General features: G+C 35.4%; 1 protein-coding gene across 5 annotated transcripts in view; it reads left to right on the top strand.

Annotated features, from left to right (window-relative positions):
• The window catches only part of LOC138176098 (ATP-binding cassette sub-family C member 9-like), a 204,682-nt gene that overhangs the window by 96,058 nt on the left and 86,665 nt on the right, over nucleotides 1–21,959 (top strand). For 4 of the 5 annotated variants that reach the window (XM_069106826.1, XM_069106824.1, XM_069106827.1 and 1 more), the window contains 4 exons: nucleotides 6,464–6,502; nucleotides 7,943–8,044; nucleotides 10,042–10,126; nucleotides 12,440–12,520. In XM_069106826.1, coding sequence (XP_068962927.1) covers nucleotides 6,464–6,502; nucleotides 7,943–8,044; nucleotides 10,042–10,126; nucleotides 12,440–12,520 — 307 coding nt within the window. The remainder of the gene's footprint in view (nucleotides 1–6,463; nucleotides 6,503–7,942; nucleotides 8,045–10,041; nucleotides 10,127–12,439; nucleotides 12,521–21,959) is intronic. The other variant, XM_069106828.1, reaches the window with a different exon arrangement.

Raw genomic sequence — 21,959 nt, 5'->3', positions numbered from 1 at the left:
GCCTAAACTGTACTATAAAGTTGATGGGCGGCTCATTCACCATGTCAGAGTCACCAGATTTCAAAGTTGGAAGACACCTCAGTAACAACTTTGTCCAACCATATCCCAAAAGAATCCCCACTACAGGACGTTGTCCTCCGGCCTATGCTCGAAGACTTCTATTGTGTTAGAGTCCTCTGCTTCCCAAGGTTGCCATTTAAATTTTGGGTAGCTGTATTTTCAGGCAAGTTTTACCTGACATTAAGACTATATTCACCTCTGTTTCACTTCCACAAATTGCTACTTGACCTGCCTTATGGAGTCAAGCAGCACAGGTTAAATGTCTGTTCCTCATGACAGATTTCAAGTATTGAAAGTCAGATTTCATGTTCTCCCTGAGTCTTCTTTTCTCCATGGTACCCAGCTCTAAATCCTTCAACCAAAACTCATATGATATGCACTAGAGACCCTTTACCATTCTGGGTACTTTTCTCTGGATATTCATTAGATTATTGATGTCATTCCTAAACTCTGACATACATTATTGAACATAGTACACCAGGTGAGGTATGACCTGAGCAGTACACAGAGAAACTATTATTCCTTATCCCTAGAAATAGTGTTTTTTTGATACAACCCAAGATAACTTGTTTTGCCACTACAATCCACTGTTGATCCATATTGAGCCAATATTTCCCTAAAATGCCCAGATTTCTTCCAGACAAACTATCTAACCATACCTTTCCCATCTTATACCTGCAAAGTAAATTTTTGGAACCCAAGTGTAACATTTATTCTTACTAATTTTCATCTTTGGCCCACTGATTAACTTGCCAAGATCTTTTTAGAACCTGGCTCTATCATTTAATGTATCAGCTATCTTTCCTAGCCTTTTGTCATCTATAAATCTGATAAGCTTACCACCTATGCTTTTATCTAAGTGTATTAAAAAAAACTGTAAATAGCACAGAACCAAGCAGAGATACCCAAGGCACTCCACTGGAGACCTCTTTCCAAACTGACATTGGCCTCTTAATAACTACTGTTTGGGTCCAACCATTCAACAATTTCTGAAGTTTTCTAAATGTTCTGTCATCTAACCTACATCTCTCCACCTGCATCTCTCCATCTTTTACACATGTACAGTATGTGATGCTTTATCAAATGCTTTGCTGAAATATAAGTAAACTACCTATATAGCATTGCCTGATATACTATGTTTCTTTCTTAAATTTACCTAGTAGCATTCTGGTTTGATTCTAGAGTAGCCAACTTTAAAAAAAATACTATATTTTCTTGAAGTGGCAGTATCTTCTGGAGAGGGTACTATACTCCTAGAACAACTTCTTAACTCATTTTCTTATTTTTTTTAATGTTTGGTTGATCCTTGAGTTTTTTTTATCATATTCATTTTCATGTATACCTCTCTGCTCCACTGCCGTGAATCTTTCCTTATAACAAAGATTCATACATGCAACATGTGTATGTATATATGTATGTACACACACACATATATGGTTCATTGAAGTCATTTATATATGAGTTGCATATGAAAGCAGATGCAGCATTCAAGACCCATAGTTGCCCATGTCTCAACTTTTTCTTTGAGGAAAGCTTATTTATAATAATTTTACAATATATTTTTCTTTATTGTTCTTTGCATATACATTGTTTTCATCATTCTGTATATTATTTACCTGATTTTACTTAGTATACTCTGCATTAGTTCGTACAAGTCTTCTCACATATATTGTAATTCCTCATAGTCATCATTTCATATGACAAAGTAATAATGTGTTTTATTTATATATTACAATTTGCTTGACTATTCTTCAATAAATGGATACCACTTTGTTTCTGGTTCTTTGCCATCACAAAAAGGGTTGCTCTAAATATTTTGGTATATATGCGATATTTCTGTTTTTAATTTCCTTGAAGTATATCATTAGCAGTATTGATATTTTAGGATGTTTTTTCACTTATTTCTGAGTGGTATTTCCAGAATTGTTGGAGTAATCCATAGCTAATCCAATAGTGTATTAGTGTGTCTATCTTCCCGTGGCCCCTCCAACTCTGACTATTGCTTTCATTTGTCGTCTTTGCCCATTAAAGACTAAAAGATGAAACCTCCAAGTTACTTAAATTTTAATACTTCTTATTATTGGTGTCTTGGAATTATCTTTACTATGACTGTTAATAGTATATAATTCTTCTGTTTAGTGATGAAAAACAATAAAATATCCTCAGAGTTAAAAAATCTGCTTATTCTTATACTTTGATCATTTATCTACTGGGGGAATTAATGTTTGGAGTATTTTATAGTCATATGTTTGTATTAATTCTCTATCTATGATATTTTACCCTATACATAGATATCTTGCCCTCATCAGAGACATTTGAAACAAAGATTTTTCAGCCAATACTTTTATTTTTTACAATAAATATATTGATCTTGTTCATGTAAAAGCTTTTCAATTGCTTTTCGTAAAATTGTATCCCTTGTTTGGTTAAGGATTATCCCCATTACCACTGTTGTGAAAGGCATCTCTCCATCTGTTGTCCTCCATTAAAAAATAATCTGTCCTTTTTATATTTTGGTTGTGTATCCATTTGATACTAGTAGTTTGTTGTCTAAGATGATGGTCTAAACCTATTCCTTGACAAACTGCCTTTCAATATTTCCAGCAGATTTTGTTCTTCTTAAGTTAATTTTTTTTTTTAAAATTTTTACTTAGGTAGTCTGTTCCACTGATCTACTTTTGTGTTTTTAAGTGATAACAAATAATTCTGATGAGTGCTATTTCATAATATATTTCAAGGTCTTATAGTTCCATCTTTACTTTTGCTTCTTCCAAAACACTTTCTACAGCATTCTAGGAGTACTGATTTAGAGTCCAGATGCTCTCTTATTCCTGGCGTTTTGTGATAATATTCTCTCCTTGTTCTTTTCCTGTCTTGCTACTCCTCTGTATCCTTTGCTAGATACGGTGTCCTCTTCACCCCCCTTTTCTGTGTGGATGTACTCCATTCCAGGGTTGTTTTGTGTCCTTTTCCTTTTCTCTCTCTGACTCTCAGTCTCAGAGTCTCTGTTCATCTGTCTATATCTGTCTCTCTTTGACTATCTCTCTCTCTCATCTGTCTGTCTCTCCATCCTGTAGTGATCTCATTAGCTATTTACTAGATTCAATTATGTCTATACAGATGACTCAAATTTATATATCCATCCTTCATCTCTCCCTTGATTTTGCTAGGACTATACTATCTGTTGGATATCTCTACCTGGATATTTCATAATCATCTCAGACATGTCCAAATTGGAACTCATTAGCTTTTCCATTAAATTCATACATCTTCTAAACTTTTCATATTTTTATTTACACATAGAAGGTACTCAGCAAATACTCATTGAATGAAGGGATTGTGAGAATGTATAAAGAATTCAACTAATAGCTACTGTGTTTCCCCAATAATAAGACCTATCCCGAAAATAAGCCCTCCCCTTACTGTGTAAGATTCCTCGAAAATAAGCCCTCCCCCGAAAATAAGCCCTATTGAGATTGCTACTGTAGTGAAGGTGATCCCCTGCGCTACACGCTACACGCTACATTACGGTACCTTCTGTATGCACCGTCCCCCCCCACCGTGAAACGCACGCCGCACTCCGAGCTGCATCCAATCAGAGCTGCAGCAGTGAGCGCGTCATCCTGTTCTTCCCCAGTGATTTGCTTATTGAATAAAGGTACATTTTTTTGTTCACATTTACCTGTTTATTAAAATTGCTGTCAATGTTCATTAAAATAAGCCCTCCCCTGAAAATAAGCCCTCTGGTGTTTTTCTGTCCAAAAAAAATAATAAGACAGTGTCTTATTATCAGGGAAACACAGTAGTAGTCCCGTGTATCATTCAGTAAGAAAATAACAGAACTTGGAAGTTTGATTTTGTAACCAGGTCCCTCAGATACCAAGGATTTTTTTTTTAATCTTTCTATTTTACTCTACTGGCTCGTTGAATATTATGATAGAAGACTTATTTACTGAATTCCTCGTACAATTTAACCTATCCCTTTGAACATAGTATATTCTTTTAAGTTTTTCAATTTTTTTATATTGTTTCCTTCAGAGCATCAAGTACCTTATTAACTATTTATATGGGATAGGTGAAATAACTATGGTATCTGACCAAAAAAAGAATTTTCTGACAATTTCAGAACTACCTTAGTGTAAGATGATTATAGAAGAACATCTGAGGTGATTAGTTAGCATAAATTCCCTCTCTTCCTATTTTAAAAGCAAAAAGTTGTCTTCCTCCCTCCCTGAAAAAAATTATGTATTTATATATTAAGAAGGTTTAAAGGTGCTTGAAAATTATTTAATTTTTTAAGTTTGGAATTATTAATTAGTATATTTCTATCCAGGAATATCATTAAAATAGATACAATAAAATGTGGTCACACAGTTGATCTAACAGTTATTTTATTATAAAAATCAATTGGGATAAAAGTGATGGAGACATAATTCTTATCGACAGTGAAAGGTGATAATGCAGGGAAGCAGCTCTTTTGCCTCTGCAGAATAGGGAACCCCTCCCCCCCCATACAGGTCTTGACCAATAAATGACTTAGCTGATTAAGTGTAATGACTTGCCCAAGATAATACATTAGTAAACATCAGAGATGGAATTTGAATCTTCCTTATTCAAAGCCTACCCACTATGCCACGTATGATCAATATACTTACTTGGGAAATAATGATAAAACAAAACAAATAAAATAAAACAAAACAAAAACTCCACTTGACCAAAAATTACCTTCCCACCATTTTCCAAGGAAGATATCTCTGTTTCCTGGCTTTCTGAACTTTATTTTGAATTTTTATCGTAGAGAACATATATAGTAAGTTCTCTGACATGTTGCTTTGGGAAGTTATTTTTTTCCTTGTAAAGAAAAAAGTTGTTACTTTAAGCCCAGATTATACCTACCAGCAAATTAAAAAAAAAAAAATCAAAGAAAAATAAATGGAAGCAATGACATAGATAAAGTTTCATAATAACAAAACTAGACTGTCCTAAAGTATTTACTTTGAACCACTTACCTCTAATGTAGTGATGGAAGGTTAATGGTTAAGCAAGGAAACTTAAAACCATCCTTTTGTTTTCCTTTGTTTCTGTTTGATAATTCTAAGGAACTATTACAAAAACTTCCAGACTGGACTATCATTTGTCAGTAGGATCTGACCTACAACGTGTAATTCCAATAAAAACAATGAAGTTTAAGGCCTTTAAGTAGCATTAATAAGATCCTAGTTCCCAAGGCTTTGAACATGTATGACTTTGATAGACTGCAAAACATTACCAGCTGCAAGTAAACTCAAGATAAAGTTATGAAGAAATCAGAAATTTGCCTTTCTTATTCTTTGATGTCATCTTCTCTGGTCTTCTCAGTTCAGATGTTCCTGGTTTTTACAACTTTTTTCCTCTTTTTCAAAGCCTGCTGTCAGGAAAATCTCTGATGTTAGATATATAAAAATGAGTATGAAGTCAATACATTAACTGGCAAGGGTATTTGTATTTTAACCTTATCAGTAATTGAGTAATGGGAAGCTTCTCTCCAACATAACAGCCATTGTAGTTCAGTGAATTTCACCGATCAGCAGACTGGTAAGAGAAGGTGGTGTTGTGGTTGTTGCACTATCTGTATCATCCGTATCTCTTTTCTCATGTCCATTGTGGGACAAAATATGGTCAATTATTCATTTTTATCTCTTTTGAATGAGTTACTCCTAAGTGAATTTATTCTTACACAGATGGCCCTTAATTGCTGTGGTATAATTTTAAACCCATGCTAGCATATTAATAGCTAGCAAAATCCCTTGCAACGCATACTTCTGGCAATTACCTATGAGTTGGTATATATTCAGAAAATATTAATATGAACAAAGTTCAAATGAAAATAGTTACCCTAAACCATATTACATATTCACCATTCAAGTGTAAATTAGTTTTGGAATGGCTTATTATTGAGTTATTGGACTATTGTGTTATTGTTCATCTTCATTAGGAGAATTTAGATGAATTTAGATTTACCTAGAATATTAGAAATGAAAGAGTCAACATCAATGAGGAAAATATTACCAAGGAAGATAAAATGACTTGCCCAGCTTGCCTTGTAACAGTGAAAGACCTATGGATACATTCATAACCACATGAGCCTAGACACAGCCAGTATCTAATATGAATGTGAATAGTATTGTTTACTAAATAGTAGCTTACCAAGTTTCTGTTGTTTAGCTGATAACACAGAAGAGCAGCATTTTATGTCTAGTTTATTGTTAAGGAACTCTAACCCACATTTCTTTTTGAAATCAAAATCAAAATTATATTAGGAATTTAAGTATTTACCTAATTTTACTGTGCCCCTTACATAAAATGTATGCACATTCATTATACCCATTTCTTGAATAATGAACATTGTTTACCATACTTACAGTGTAAATGAATCAGAGCCTTCTTTTGACGCAGTCAGAAGGTATTATTTCTGTTTTAACTGTACTTATAAAAATAACTTTCTTTTTCAAACTTTCCTTGAAACTTAACCTTTTACTCCCTAGTCATTTTGTTGTTTCTTTTCATATAACAAATCATTCATGAGAATGTGTTAGCCAAAATTTAAGGGCAGTGGTTCTCAACCTTATTAGGCACAACTATCAATTAAACAGAAATAGTCTTATTGGCCAGAGAATTCGTACACAGTAAATTGCATACATCTTGATCTCAGCTAAATCTCCTATTGGGCTTTTTTTTTTTTTTTTTTTACCAAATTGGGATTGGAGTCTGTCCACATAAAATTACAGGTGGGAATGGGAACTAAATATTAATGGAGGGTTGGAGTCTTCCATTCAGATAAGGAAAGAGACCCAGAAGCAACAATGCTAAAAATCTAAAGAATCAGAATGGGTTCTTGTGCCCAAGGTTGGTCACCACTGTATAGTATGAATATATTCATCTAAGAAGCAATATCTGCATATGTTACACTCTCACATCTTTTAAACTCTTAAAATTGATACTAGAGGAAAACAGTGTTTCTAACTAATATTTGATATACTACAAATACTCTTTCTTTCTTAACCTTAAGTTGCACTTACTGATTTCAAACTAACATTGAAAGTTTGACTTAAAACTGAACTGGCCCTCAAATTCCATCTTCTTTAATCTAAATTCAGAGGTGGTTCCTTAATTACTGTATATCTGATTCGCAGACCTCTGGTATGATTTCCAAGTTTAAAATAAAGATAACTTTTTAATCATTTTGTTATATAAACTCTTTCAATATATATTACAATGCATTTTACTTAAATGTAATTTTTATCAAATTATTCTTTATGATAACAATGTCTCAGGTTAATGTAATATAGAAGCATTCAAAATATACTTCTAAAATATGACTAAGCCACAAAACATATTAATCTATTGTGGTGCTGATGGAAGTCTTCCCTTTTTTGAAGGGTCATCTGCATAAAAAAAAGATCAATACATAGTGACAATGGCTTAACTAGAATTTTAAAGATATATGGCTATTGAGGATAGTTAATGGCTATTAAGTTTAATGACTATATTTACATTAACCATAAAAAATCAGCTGATACATTACATTTAAATTTTACTTTCCTATTACTTGGACATTTAAAGTTTAAAAGTTTACACTCAAAAGAAATTTTTTACATGTATAAATTTTCTGCACAAAAAATTGCACCTTACGTTCCAGTTTTATCAAATGCTAGTACCTTTAAATACGGTATTAACAACACAACTAATTAACATGATTGGTGGGTTTTGAAAATGTTCCCTTTAGACCCTTTTTATTTGTTTTTAGACCTTTTGACTTTCAGCTACAAGTGAAAAAATGCACCTTCTTTATATCACTCTGTTGTCATTTTTGTTTACTTATTTTTTTTCCCCAATTTTACAGTAGGAACAGGTACTCTGTGGCCTATGCAGCTCAGAAGCCCTGGCTATTAAATGCTACAGTAGAAGAAAATATTACCTTTGGGAGTCCTTTCAATAAGCAGAGGTGATTATGAATTCATCATCAATATTAATCAAAATACAAAAGACTAATCCTTTATAATTAATGTGACTAGTTTTTCAGATGGTTGATCAAACAGATTTCTCCACTTCCCTGATTTCCCTCTCCTGTGTCTATTTCCATGACATACCACCAAGATAAATGGGGTCTCCACATGAAAAATAGGATTCAATGGGAAGTCTAAGCCTCTCTTTCATAATTTGTTCTCTTGTATTCACATGTGTATCTGTGTATAAGTGAACACACATGTGTATATATGAATATGAAATGAATAAACACACATACATATGTATATGTGTGTATACAAATATGTGTGTATGTGTTTATTCATTCCATATTGTGGAGGGAGGTAGAGAAACAGAAAAGTAAGAGGGAATTTGAAGGGAAGGGGGTGACTTGATGGATAGGAAGTATCATCATGGGACTAAGGAGAGGATTCAGGCACTGGTAGCAGCCAGAGAGCACCGTGTCTCAGCAGTTTATCAGGCATCACCTATCCAGTGGTGAGAAGGTATGCCCACACTAGTTTTAGCCCCCACTTTGTGGCTTCTGAGATCCTGTCTCTTCCATTATTCTTATGTTACCAACAGTTCTTTTTCTAGCTATCTTCACTAGCACAACAGGAATTTTGTAAAAGAGAATACTTGATCTGAATAATTATGTAGACGATGGTGGAGGATGGGCATTCTATGAAGTTGGAACAGTCTAACAAAGTGAGGACTATCCAAGGACCATATCCAAGATATGGCCAAGGCATAGTGTGTTCCTTTCTTTTCTATTCATTGCACGTTCCATCAGTCTCCCAGTCATCTAAGCTAAAAAGTTCGTGATCATCCATAATTCCTCCTTTCATTTTCTCCCTCATATTCACAGCTGTCTGAAGTAGATAGATAGTTTACATAAAGGGATTATAATATTGTAAAGATAGTTGGAGGTCAAATTGTGGAGGACTTTGAATGTCAGAATAATGACTTTGTACTTTAACCTCTGAGCAGTGGTAAATCTCTTCAGTTTTTGATCATGGCAGTTTTTTTTTTCAGGGAAATCAGTCTAATGGCAAGATGTAGAATGAAGTGGAATTTGGAGGAGACTATGGGGGACATGGGGACAAGAGATGATAGTGAGTTCTAGGCTAGCATGATGATGGTGGGAACAGAAAATAAGTCATAAGTATAAGAAATGATTTAAAGGAAGACTTGATAAGATACTGTGAAATCAAAGCTGACTTCAAAATTTCAAAACTGATCACACATAAGAGAAAAAGAAAAGGCAGGAGGAAGAGCTAGTTTAATTGGAATGGGTTTTGAATGTGGCAAATTTAGAGACATCCAAAGAAATGGAAACAGCCAGTGGGTTTTGAAACTGGAGTCAGGAGAGTGCAAAGGACTGAACACATTCTGATTTTTGAATCATCCACATGAAGTAATAGTCAGGGTTGAGGGAATAAGCATTTATTAAGAGCCTAGAATGTGCCAAGCACTGTGCTAAGTGCTTAAAAATATTATATTATTCAAGCTTCATGACACCCATTATTCCCATTTTACAGCTGAGGAAACTGAAGCAGAAGAAAGTTAGTTAATTGCCCAAAGTCAAACAGGCTATTAAGTGTCTGAGGCTATATTTGAAATCAGATCTTCCTGACTCCACTCTTGACACTATCCACTGTGCTTCCCAGCTGCTTCTGATGAGGCCCCGGGAGCTGATGAGCTCTTCCAGAGAAAGGCTATAGAGAAAAAAAGAGCCTAATGATTTGCTGTGTCACCTGCCCACAAATTTAAGCAATTTTCTGTTTCACTTAGTATATAGACAGGTCTTAAAGAATAAACTTGCACTAACATTTGTAAATCACCTACAACTATGTGATATTGTCTAATTTTGTCTTTGCCCAAATTTAGTAGGTCTACAGCTTACAGGTACCAAGATTCCAGAGCTTAGTTACTAAGCTTTAGAACCCATGACTAAAATTCATCTTTTCTCTGAAGGTACAAAGCTGTCACAGATGCCTGTTCTCTTCAGCCAGATATTGATTTGTTGCCATTTGGAGACCAAACTGAAATTGGAGAAAGGGTAAGTGAAGAGTTAAATAATCCATGTATATCCATAATTACATATGTGTATATATAATATTTAAATAAGATAAATGTATTAAATATGATAAATAAATACTGTTATTTGAATAAAAGACTATGGAAAAAAGTTTTTACTTTTCTCATTAATTTCCCATAAAGTATAATGAGACCTTAGAATCTAAGCAGTATGTATTTCACGAGTGCTAGAAGCAAGACTACAAATAGCCTCTAATGCTGTACGTCCCTGGGCTTTGGGGGAAAAAATGGCCCTTCATAGTCACTAGACTGAGAAAACTTCCAATCCCTGAATCACCATAAATACTTAGGGAAATTTCCTCTCTTACATACCATCTCCCACCCCCCAAAAAATGTAATTCTGTTTTAGAAAGATTATCTCTTCTGGGACTATGTAATGTTAATAGGCTATAAGCTCTTCCCCACTCATTAATAGGCCTCAGGTGGAGCCCGTTTAGGGAAACTTGCTTGGGGAAGCTTCCTTGTAGGAAGGCTTTCACACTTTTTGCTAATTTCTAATTAGGCACTGAGTCAAGAGGGCTATGATGCTTTCTGGCTCTGAGAAGTGTAAATATACTCTGAGTTGGTATTTTGCTTTGGGAGCTAGCTAGCTTATGGGAAGGATCTTGTGATTCCTTGGTGGAGATCTTGAGTAGTTGTATGTTCAGAGTTGCTCATCTGCTCAGATGTAAAAAATCTCTTGATACAGGGATGTATGTAAAATGTATATCGATATTCCTTTGATTCAGGCAGTCAGAGCCCTGTCTGTTGGTTGTTATTTCTCTATTTGTGTTTTCTCTGAAGTTCAGGGTGCTGACTTTTCCCCTGAAGTAGTGATTGTAATTAAAAAAGATTTTTGACCCCTTAAACAGCTATCTTTCCTAGTAAAGCAGATCTAAGAACCTGTGCTAGCATTCATCCTGGGTATGCCAGTATGGTCGATGCTCCAGACCAGTGAAATGACTATGAGAGTCTGAGTAAGGGTGCCCAGAATGAATCAAGGCAAGTAGGGAGAAATGAACCTACAGGAACAGTTGGTCTCCCATTGTTGTAGAATTGTGATTATTTGCTGCAAATATACTGGTTTAGGGGGATTAAGGAACGTCCTTGGTGGGAACATAGCCAGCAGTTTTCACAGTGAGATTAAGCATTCCTTAAATATCTCAAGAACAATAGTACCCATCCCATCTAATCCTTGGGTTAAATGTAGAGTGATTATAACAGCACCTCATAAACACAATTTGGCAGAAAACTGCTGTTCAGTACTTGATTCAATTCAAAAAGTGTTTATTAAGTGATTACTATTTTCTTAATACTGTGCTAGGCACTCTGAGAGTTATAAAACAAGCGTGAAACACAACATCCTGATGTTGACCAAAATGTTTTTTATCGAGTGTTTTATTAATTGTGCATTAAGATTGTTGCCTATAACTTTTTACTCTGCAGCCCTCTCTGTGTCTTCCCTGACAGAATGTCTTTTTATCATTATGTAAAAATTGCCTTAGACCTATCTCTGATATTCAAGTAAAATCTGAAATATCTTTCCAACCTGAAACTGTGACTAAGAGAGCATGTTGCCAAGCAGAGGATCTTTCCTGAGATAGTAACTTGTGACATAAATCTATTGATGAGTAATTTTAGGAAAAAAAAGCATAATAATAAACATAATCACTATTATTTGTATTGGTATGTTTCTTTTTATGAATAATACTAATCATATATTTATTATTGTTAAATAGTTGCATATGCATAGAATAAAAGTTCTATTCACTAGTAAATATACAATTTGTCTTGATTTAATTAAAATTTTAGTTAGTAAGAGTTATCATCTTATGAATGTACCATCAACATCAGTTAGGGGCAGGCAAATGGTACAGTGGATAGAGCTGTGGGCCTGGAGTCAGGAAAACCTGAATTCAAATTTGATTTCAGATACTTGTAAGTTGTTTGACTCTGGACAAGTCACTTAGCCTGTTTGCTTCAGTTTCCTTGGCGGCTCTAAAATGAGGAAAATAAGAGCATCTCCTTCACAATGTTGTTGTGAGGATTAAGTGAAATAATATTTGTAAAGTGCTCATTAAAATGCCTGGTACGTAGTAGGCACTATATAAATGCTTATCTTTCCCCCTTCCCTTCTCCATAGAAGTGATTTAAATTTATAATACTAGAAATTACCAAATTTCTAGTATTAAGGATGATTTTGTTTAAAAAATAATTTTGACTTTTATGGCTTGCTGTAGTCAAATCATTTTTTTTGCTCAAATAACTGATATTTATAATCTATTATATTTATTAGGGGATTAACCTAAGTGGAGGCCAACGACAAAGAATCTGCGTAGCCCGAGCTCTCTATCAAAACACTAACATTGTCTTCTTGGTAAGAATATTTCTTTTGTTTTTATATTTAATTTTTTTTTCATCTTGAAGTAAACATTTAGGGGAGACTAGGTGGCGCAGTGAGTAAGAGAGTCAGCCCCGGAGTCAGGAGGACCCGGGAAGACCCGGATCGGTTCCAGCCTCATATACTTAACACCCCCCCACACAAAAAAACTGTGAACATTTAGAGACTAAGAGGAGTCTTCATTTACCAAAGAAAACATGGATTAAATATCTTGATTTGTAGAATACAGGATTAGGTCAAGCCGAGGGAACACATGATAACAGATCACCATAGTGCTGAACACTAGCCACAGGAAATTATGGTATAAGTGCTAAGGAGACAAGATTTCCTCCCACAGAACTGATTAGTCCAATGAATTACAAGTGGTTTGATGGACTGTAGTAATTCATGTGGAAGGGTTGAAATACTACAATTCAATTTCAAATGCAATAATTTCAATTCATTAAATATTTGTTCATGCAGGTCTTCCCGATTCTACGTCCAGCATTCTACTCACTGGGCCACCCAGTTGCCCCTGTGCTTTACAGAAATGCTGACAATTTTCAGGATTTAATATCATTTTCCTACCTTACTAATGCTATCAATGGTTTCAGTTGTTTTCTTTGCTGATCATCTGGTGTCTTTTATGTAAACCATCCTATCATTTGCAAATTGATATTGTTCCCTTTTTGCTAATGTGGTTACCTTTAATTGTTTTCTACTTGTCATACTTCTTGTTGTTGGCATGTCTAGAACTATGTCACTTAAACGAGATAAGGAGATCTCCTCAGTTTGTCCCTGCATTTGTTGAGAAAGCTTCCAAAATTATTCCTTTGCAAATAGGGATAACTTTTGGTTTTAGATAAGTTCTTTTTATTGTATTAAAAATGACACATCTTAGAAAAACTGAAAGTTCCTATGATATTTATGAGAATATCTTCAGTCTCACTAAGAAAATGCAGTACTTTAAAAAAAGTATTGATATTTTATTAATACATTTTTTCTTTTTTGCTTGCTTATTTATTAAATGGATGTCTTAGAACTAGCAGCCTCCTGGATAATTTATGCTGCCTCCAGTCATAAATTATCAGTTAACCACCTTTCATTTAAGCCATTTTAATCAAAAACAATTTTTAAACTAATCTAAAATTTGTTTTCAGAAATTTGTTTCAAAAAGCAGTGTTTTAAGCTCTTCCTCCAGGCGATTGGAAGGATATGGTATATACATAAATAAGTATAATATAAAATCGTTTGATCAAGCCAAAGAAAAAGTTCAGATGGTGTTCTGGGGAAATTTTTGGAGGAAGAGCTTACTTTCAACTTGAGGGCTCAGGAAGGACTCCAAGAAGGATGATAGGATCATAAATATAGAGCTGAAATGGACTTTGAAGATTTTCTAGTCTAGACTCCTCATTCTACAGGTGAAGAAACTATATCTCAGAGAAGTTAAATGATTTATCTGAGGTAACACGAATATTAAGTGTTCAGTGAGAAAGTCAGAATTTGAATCCAAGTCCTCTGATTCAAGAACCAATATGAGGAGTTAGTAACTGAGCCGTACCTTAAAGAAAGAGAAGGATTTCAACAGTTGGACATGAGGAAAGAGGGTTTTCCCCCAGAGGAATGGGCAGATGAGAGCAGTTTGTTCCAATGGCCATGAAGGCAATGGAAGCAGGTGGTGTGGAGTGCTTAGAGTTTAGTTTGGTTAGGCATCAGAGATGCCAGGGTCAACCACTGCATCTTGGGCCAATGCTCGTCCTCTTGACTTTTGCCTTGCCATTGGATTTTAATGACTCTCTATTTATGAATTTTTCTCTATGAAATTTTCCTCACGTAAAGATCATTTGTTATTTAATTAAGAGTTTCATAGTAAATTAGAATAAAGATATGGATACTTTTCTTAGTCCTGCTGTTAATATAGTATATTACTTTAGGGATATTAAGTGGGAAGGGACATGAGCTCTCCAGTAAGATGGTCTGGGTTTGAATCTTGTTTCTGCTACTTAATATTGTATTAAGGTTGTCACTTCCCCTCAGTGGACCTTGGTTTTCTCATGATGAGAGGACTGAACTATGATGGTTTTAAGAACCCTTACAGTTATAAATCTTGGGTCCTAAATTTCCATTCAGCCTAGCAAATGTCACCCACACCTTTGTATGTTAAAAGTTACAGACTCAATAAATCAATATTAAATCTACCAAAAAAAAAAGTTAACAGTTCCTATTATACAAAGATATACCTTCTTTATGTAATCATTGTTCATTCATATATGGTGATGCTCCTCACCATTTCTATTAGAACTTTTTAAAAAATCCATAAACTAACTATATTATGTCAAATTTGTCATGCCTATTAAAATGCAATCATTAGCCAAATCAAAAGGCGCAATGAAATAGACTAGTTCCAGTAAAACTTGAAATATCATTACACCCTTTTATTTTGCCATAAAATAATTGCTTGTTGCTGTGCAAATTACTTTTACTTGTCATGAGGAAGATAAAAAGAGAGAGAAAGGATAAAGCAGTACATCAGATCACAGAGCTAGAGTTAGAACCAGAAGTATACGGGTAAATGTTTTACAACTGGTTCTTAAAAAATTGTACATAGTATAGGCTTTTAAATTTTAATCTGAATTATTAACATTTTTTCCATTTTCTTAAGTCTTGACAATCAACAAAACAATAATTCTAGCCCTGATTCATAGCATTTGCCAAATCTCAAAGGCATAAATGTTCACACTAAAAAATCAGCAACTGATCCCAGATGATCTAGCTCCAGCATGCTGGAAAGGATCTTAGAGGCCATCTAAGTCCACAAAATGAATCCACCTTCATTTTCTAGATTAGGAAAAGAATGCCCATGAAGGTGAAGTTACTTGCCCAAGGTCACCCAGACATCAGAGGCAATATTTGAGCCAAGATCCTGAATCCACTCCACCAGTCCATTACCATTATACCTTTGCAGACAATCCAGAGAAACTAGAGTAAAAAAAAAACTCAGCTAAAATCCATTTCACATTGCTTATTGACACGCTCAGAATTTACCAGAAAATGGGGAGTACTCTGGGAATACTTTCGCCTCTGTTACAAAAGGAAATATTTTCTTCCACTCTACTGGAGCCAGAAATAAGTCCTAAAGACATCTGGATTATAACCATGGTGGCTTCCTGAATTACCCAAAGCCAGCATTTTCCTAGAGACTCAGTCTGAATAAATGCAGCTGCCCAGATAACCTAGAAGCCTTTCTTATTACATTGACCACTGAGATGTGTCTTCCATAGTGAGAGTATTCAGAAATATGAATTCTTTTTACTGTATCTAAACCTTAAATATATATAATTTTAGACTTTCTCGGCATTCACAGTAATTAATGTCACATTTTTATCACTGAATAATTCTAATATTTCATAGTAACTTTGGTGGCACTTCAGATTTTATATGTGGGTGATATTTCCTTTAAGGAAATTAAAATAACCAGAATTTTTCAGTTTTTGCGTATTTTGCTTTGTACTTTTTCTAGAAAACAGCTTGTTTCATAGCATATTTATCTATTAGGATTTATCTTTAAAAAGGCATCTGGGATATATTCTGAGGTCAGTATAGCGTTAACAAGACACAGAGGCAATGAACTAAGCAGCTTTAGACACAGGATGCTAACCTGGATGGGAGACTGGAACTTGGCAATTTTCTCTCAATTTTGCAACAATGACCTTGAATAAGCTATTATTATCTTAGAAGGGGTGGGATAAAGAGTCAGTGAATCAGATAGCGTTTATTTAGTGTTTTCTATGTGCCAGTCTTGTGCTAAGCACTGGGGATACAAAGAAACAAAACAAAACAAACAAACAAAAAACAACAACCTTAATTCCTCCCTTTAGGGAGCTCACATTTTTTCCATTTAACAAGCAAACAGCTATATACATACATGATATGTACAGGATAATTGGAGAGTCATCTCAAAGGGAAGGTACTGGTGTATGAGGGGCCCCAGAATGGGCTCTTAGAGAAAGTGAGTATTAGGGGGTGAGATTAGCAGAGGTGTATAGGGAGAGTATTGGAGACAGCTATGAAAAATAGAATGGGGAGATGGAGTATCATGTGAGAAGAAAGATAAGGCCAGTGTCACTGAATTAATAGGAGGAAGGGAGTAAGGTACCACAAGACGAGAAAGGTAAAAAAAAAAAGGTCCAGTTTGTAAAGGTCTTTGAAAGCCAAACAGGAATTTTATCTTTGATCCTGTAGGCAATAGGGAGCCATATGTGTTTACTGAGTAGGAATGTGACCTGGTCAGACCTTTGTTTTAGGCAAATCATTTTGGCAGCAGAGTGGAGGATGGTCTGGAGTGGGGAGAGACTTAAGGAAGGGAGACCAATCATAAGGTTATTAACTAAAGTTACAAAGGGTGTAGTAGTTAATACCAATCATAAAACTAACTTGTTGATTTTTTTAAATAAGAAAGTTAAGCAATTACAAATGACTGATATATCTTAAAGAAAATTATTAACCCCCCACAAAGCAGAAAGTGTTATAATGCTTTATATTCAATACAATTTTTCTTCTGCTTAGAAAAAGGGATCATGCCAAATGGGTTATACTTATAGTTTTTAGTAATAAGTAATAAATGAATCCAGTCACACATAAGGGAATGTCCATCATTTAATTTTACCTCTTTTGGTAAAGATTAATATGTCAGTAGCTCCTCTAGTCATTAGGTGGTCTACATCAACAATATAAAAAATAAAGACTATCTGTAATATCCTCCTGTTCTCTCGCACAGTTGTGGCAACACCTGTAGAACAACACTATAGAATATAGTTGATGAACTTTTTATAAAAGTTCCTCATTTTACCTGTTCAAATGCTATTTTGCTATGGTCTTAAAAAAAACAAACCATAACTTTACTAGTCTTTTGTATCATCTTAAATACATGAACATTATCTAAATACAGGAGTGTGATAAACATTTATGCAATAAACTATAATATATTTTACAGAAATTCAGTACTATTACTCTGTGCGTACATATATTTTTTTCTGCATTCTAAAAATCTAAGTCATTTGAGGGCATAAAACTACTTTTCCAAAATCATGAATTTTAATCCTATTATACTTCCATATTTCCAACTGAGCAATCTTCTTTATGCCTTTTTAAATGATCAATTATTTATCTGCATAGAGTTATTACTCTGGGTCTGAAATTATTATTAAATATTGTGATGAAATGTTTAATAACTGCTATTTTCAGATATAATGGTTGAAATTTTCCTCATGTAAAGATCATTTGTTATTTAATTAGGAGATTCATAGTGAATGAGAATATAAGATGTGGATACTTTTCGTACTTTGGCTGTGTAATGGTAATGGTAATTTGAAGATCTTCCCTGTCCTTTAACAGGCCTAAGGGAATTTGAAGATCTTCCTTCCCCTTAATAGGCTGAATGTAATCACATGGAGCCTGTGGTGGGAGGAATTTGCTGAAGGGTGGAGAAGAGTCCACAGGAGTCTGGGTGTCAGAGCAGTTAGAACTAGAGGGAGGAAGGGACACACCCAAGGAGACAGCTAGGCTTGTGAGTGTTTGCCCCTTGCTATGATAGCTAGGTTTGTGAGTGTTTGTTTGTGGGAAGGCTAAAGGATGGTACGGCTCCCTGCTGTGTTATGGTGTATTAACTTCTTTGTTGTTATGATGGATTCAGTTTCCTGGTGTTGGGATTTGGCTTTCTAGTGGCTGAATAAATGTTTTGTGTCTGTCTTATATGAGGAGAGTCTGTTATATTTTGTGATTCAGACTTATGCTGACATATTTGTAGTCACCATTGGTGCTGTGTTGGTGCTAAAGGCTATTAATATAGTATGTTACTTTAGGGATATTAAGTGGGAAGGATTTTGCTAGGCAGCAGCAATGGCAGCAGTTTCCACCAGCTTGCTTCTTCCCCTCCACTGTTTTTAGGATTTCCTGGAAGCTTATTGGAACTTCAGGGCCATTTATATGACTGGCTGCTGGCATGGCTGATTTAAATGGAAAATTAAAATTGTTGCATGTGTCTATGCAACTTCCACATCCAAACTCAGTGGATGATGTTAAATGTGGGCAAGAGCAGAGTCTCACCTGAGGCATCCTTAGGCAGGGAAAAGATAAATAGAAATTGATTGCCCCAACTCTACTGGGAAGGATTGAAGACCTTCTTTACTTAAAGACAAGCTTTTCCCCATCCATTCTCTTCATTCGTAGAGCCATCACTCATTACTTTTTACCTATACACTATTTTAAAAACCTCCTAATTTGTTTACATGTATCATCTTCCTCTCTCCAATCTGTCTTCTACTTGGATGCTAAAGAGCCATTCTTAAAACACATGTCTGACCACATCATTCCTTTGCTCAGTAAACTCAGCATCTCCCTGTTATGTCTAGTATCAAATACAGACTTCTCTGCCTGCTATTTAAAGCCCTTTACAATCTGGCTCCAACTTACCTTTCTACTCTTATTACATTTTATTCCCATTCACACAATCTTTTTCCAGCTAAACAAAGTCTTCCGATCATTTCTCACTCATAAAGTTATATCTCTTAAAGCTGTGCCTCTGCAAAGGTCATAGTCAAGCCTGGAATACATTTCCTCCTCTTAGAATCTCTTGCTTTCTTTAAAGCTCATCTACATTTCTGAGATAAATACCATACGCCACAGCTCTACTACTGTGTCATGCCAACACATCTGTCTCAACCTTAGAGAAAAGGGCAAGTGGACTGTTTGAATGCTACATTTTTAGGTAAAGACAATGACCAAAAGAATGAGAAGAAGGTGTGGAGGAGTTGTGATTTGCTTTTGGGTGCCAGATTGATAAAAGCATGATTCATCATAATATAAAAGTATTAAACATGACTCCATTTCTGTCTCTCAGAAATGTGGATAATCATTGTATTACATATTATAATAAATCATATCTTACCAGATAAAACAAATATTTGCATGAAGGTGTTGGTTGGTGCATGCATTATTGTTTCTAGTTTGGACCTAGAAGGTAATACCTTCACTTGAAAAACCTTTAACAATTATTTGTATAGATAGTTTGAGCTGGCCATCACTCCTGCTTTTCCCAAACTTGAACTTCTAATGAATCAATTTCACTCTATACTATCCTCTAACCTTAAATTCATTAACTCTTATCCTGTCTTTGCTTATGACTTGCCAACCCCCAGCCCTGAATTACTTTCACCTTCCAAATTCTGTGATCCTACCTTTGTGCTAATAAATGAGCTGGAGGACATCATACAACAGTATTGACTAGATCAATTACAATTTTATCTAATGAGGCCATTTGCTCTGAGCTACTGCTTCTCCCCTCTTCATCTCACAAAGCTTTGATTTAATTCAAGATTTCTTTTATTATTCCAGATTCTTTTCAAGAGGTGACCTTTCTCACCAGGTCACTGCCATTACATGTAACCTTGATTCCTTTGCAGTCTGGCTTCCAACTTCATTACTCAGCTGAAGCTGCAGCCTCCTAAGTCACTAATAATATTTTAATTGCCAGATCCGTTGGTCTTTTCTCTGCCTTCATCCTCCTTGACCTCTCTGTAGTATTTCACACTGTGCATCGCTCTCTCCTCCTGGACACTCTTTTCTCTCTGAGTTTTAATAATGCCCTCCTCTCTTGATTTTCCTTCTGCCTATCCGACTTCTTCCATCTCCTTTATTGGATCATTATTATCTATATACTGCCTTATAATTGTGAGCATACGCTAAAGCTTTTCCCTGAAACCTCTTCTTTTTTCTCTCACTTGATAATCTCTTCAGCTCCCATGGGTTCAATTATCATCTCTCTGAAGATGACTCCTAGATCTATCAATCTAATTTTAATTTGTCTCCTTAGCTCCAGTCCCATACTGCAGATTGTCTATTGGCTCTTTCCAGTTGAATGATCCATAGAGATCTTAAACTCAATGTGTCCAAAACAGAACTCTTTGTCTGTCCCTCCAAAACCTATCCCTCTTTCAAAATTCCCTATTACTTTTGAGAGCACCCTTATTCTCCTAGTTACTCAGTTTTGACCCTTAACTCTTCCCTCTCATTGTCCACACATATACAAACAGTTTTCAAATCTTGTCTTTTCTGTCTCTGTATCTCTTGCATATGTACCATTTTCTACACTTATACATGTACCATCAGAGTTCAGATCCTCAACTCCTCTCACCTGGTCCATTGTAATAACTTCCTCTTTGATCTCTCTGCCTAAGGTCTCTCACCACTGCTATCATCCGCAGAACCTCCAAAGTGACTTTCCAAAAGCTCAAATTTGACCATATCACCTTCCTACTCAGTGAACTCCTGTGGCTCTCTGTCACTGGTAGGAACAAATGTAAACGTTTTCTTTTTGGCATATAAAGCTCTTCACAACCTGCTCTCATCCTGCTTCTCTTCCCTTACTCTACACACTTTCTTCACACATGGCGCTCTGTCTTCTACCCCTGTACCTTTGGACTGGCTATATCCCTCATTCCAAGAATGTTCTTCCACCTCTTGGGATCTCAGGTTTCCTTAAGAACTAGTCTCAAATGCTACTTTCTTCAGGAGTCACTTCCTGGTCCCCTAACTGCTAGTGCCTCCTAAGCTAAGGTTATTTTATGTTTATACTTAATAAGCATTTGTTAATTGAATAATTTTAAAATTCACTTCATTGAAAAGATACAAATAAAATAGTCCAAACCTTTATATTCTCTTGAGGGAATACTAACACATATGCCAATAAGCAAATATAAAATAATTTATGAAGTGAAAGAACACGAAAATATGTGTGTACGTGGGGGAAAGGGAGGATGGATTAACAGAGAGGAAAGAATTCAGTCGAGACATAGATCACCTTTGCAAAGGCATGGATGTGAGATATATCATGAAGAAATGTAGTATGAAATAAGACTGAAAAGTTAGATGGCAGTCAAGTTGTAGAGGGTTTTCCATGCCCACTTTCCATGGTGTGGGGCTATACTTAGAGACATTAGGGTATAGTGAATAAAGAACTGATCTTGAAACCAGAAGACCTGGGTTCAAGTTCCTCCTCTAAAATGTACTGGTTGTGGGGCGGCCAGGTAGCACAGCGACTAAGAGCACCGGCTCCAGTGTTGAGAAGACCTGGAGATCGAATCCCGGGTTCAGACACTTAGCACCTACCCAGAAACACCTGGCTGTGTAACCTTGAGCAAGTTACTTAACCCCAAATGCTTAGGGGCGGCCAGGTGGCTCAGCGAGTAAGAGCATCGGCTCCAGTGTCGGGATGACCTGGATCAAATCCGGGCTCAGATACTCAGCACCACACCCAGAAATAACTGGCCGTGTAACCTTGAGCAAGTTACTTAACCCCGATTGCTTTAAAAATAAATAAATAAATAAATGTACTGGTTGTGTGACCCTGAGTAAATTACTTACCCTTTCAGTGAGCACC

This window comes from Petaurus breviceps, unplaced genomic scaffold, assembly GCF_028583685.1.
Source record: "Petaurus breviceps papuanus isolate PSGF00001 unplaced genomic scaffold, PetGlider_PUasm1.0 81, whole genome shotgun sequence".
Taxonomy (NCBI): domain Eukaryota; kingdom Metazoa; phylum Chordata; class Mammalia; order Diprotodontia; family Petauridae; genus Petaurus; species Petaurus breviceps.
Note: the sequence above shows the minus strand (reverse complement) of the source record. Positions and strands in the feature narration are given on the sequence as shown.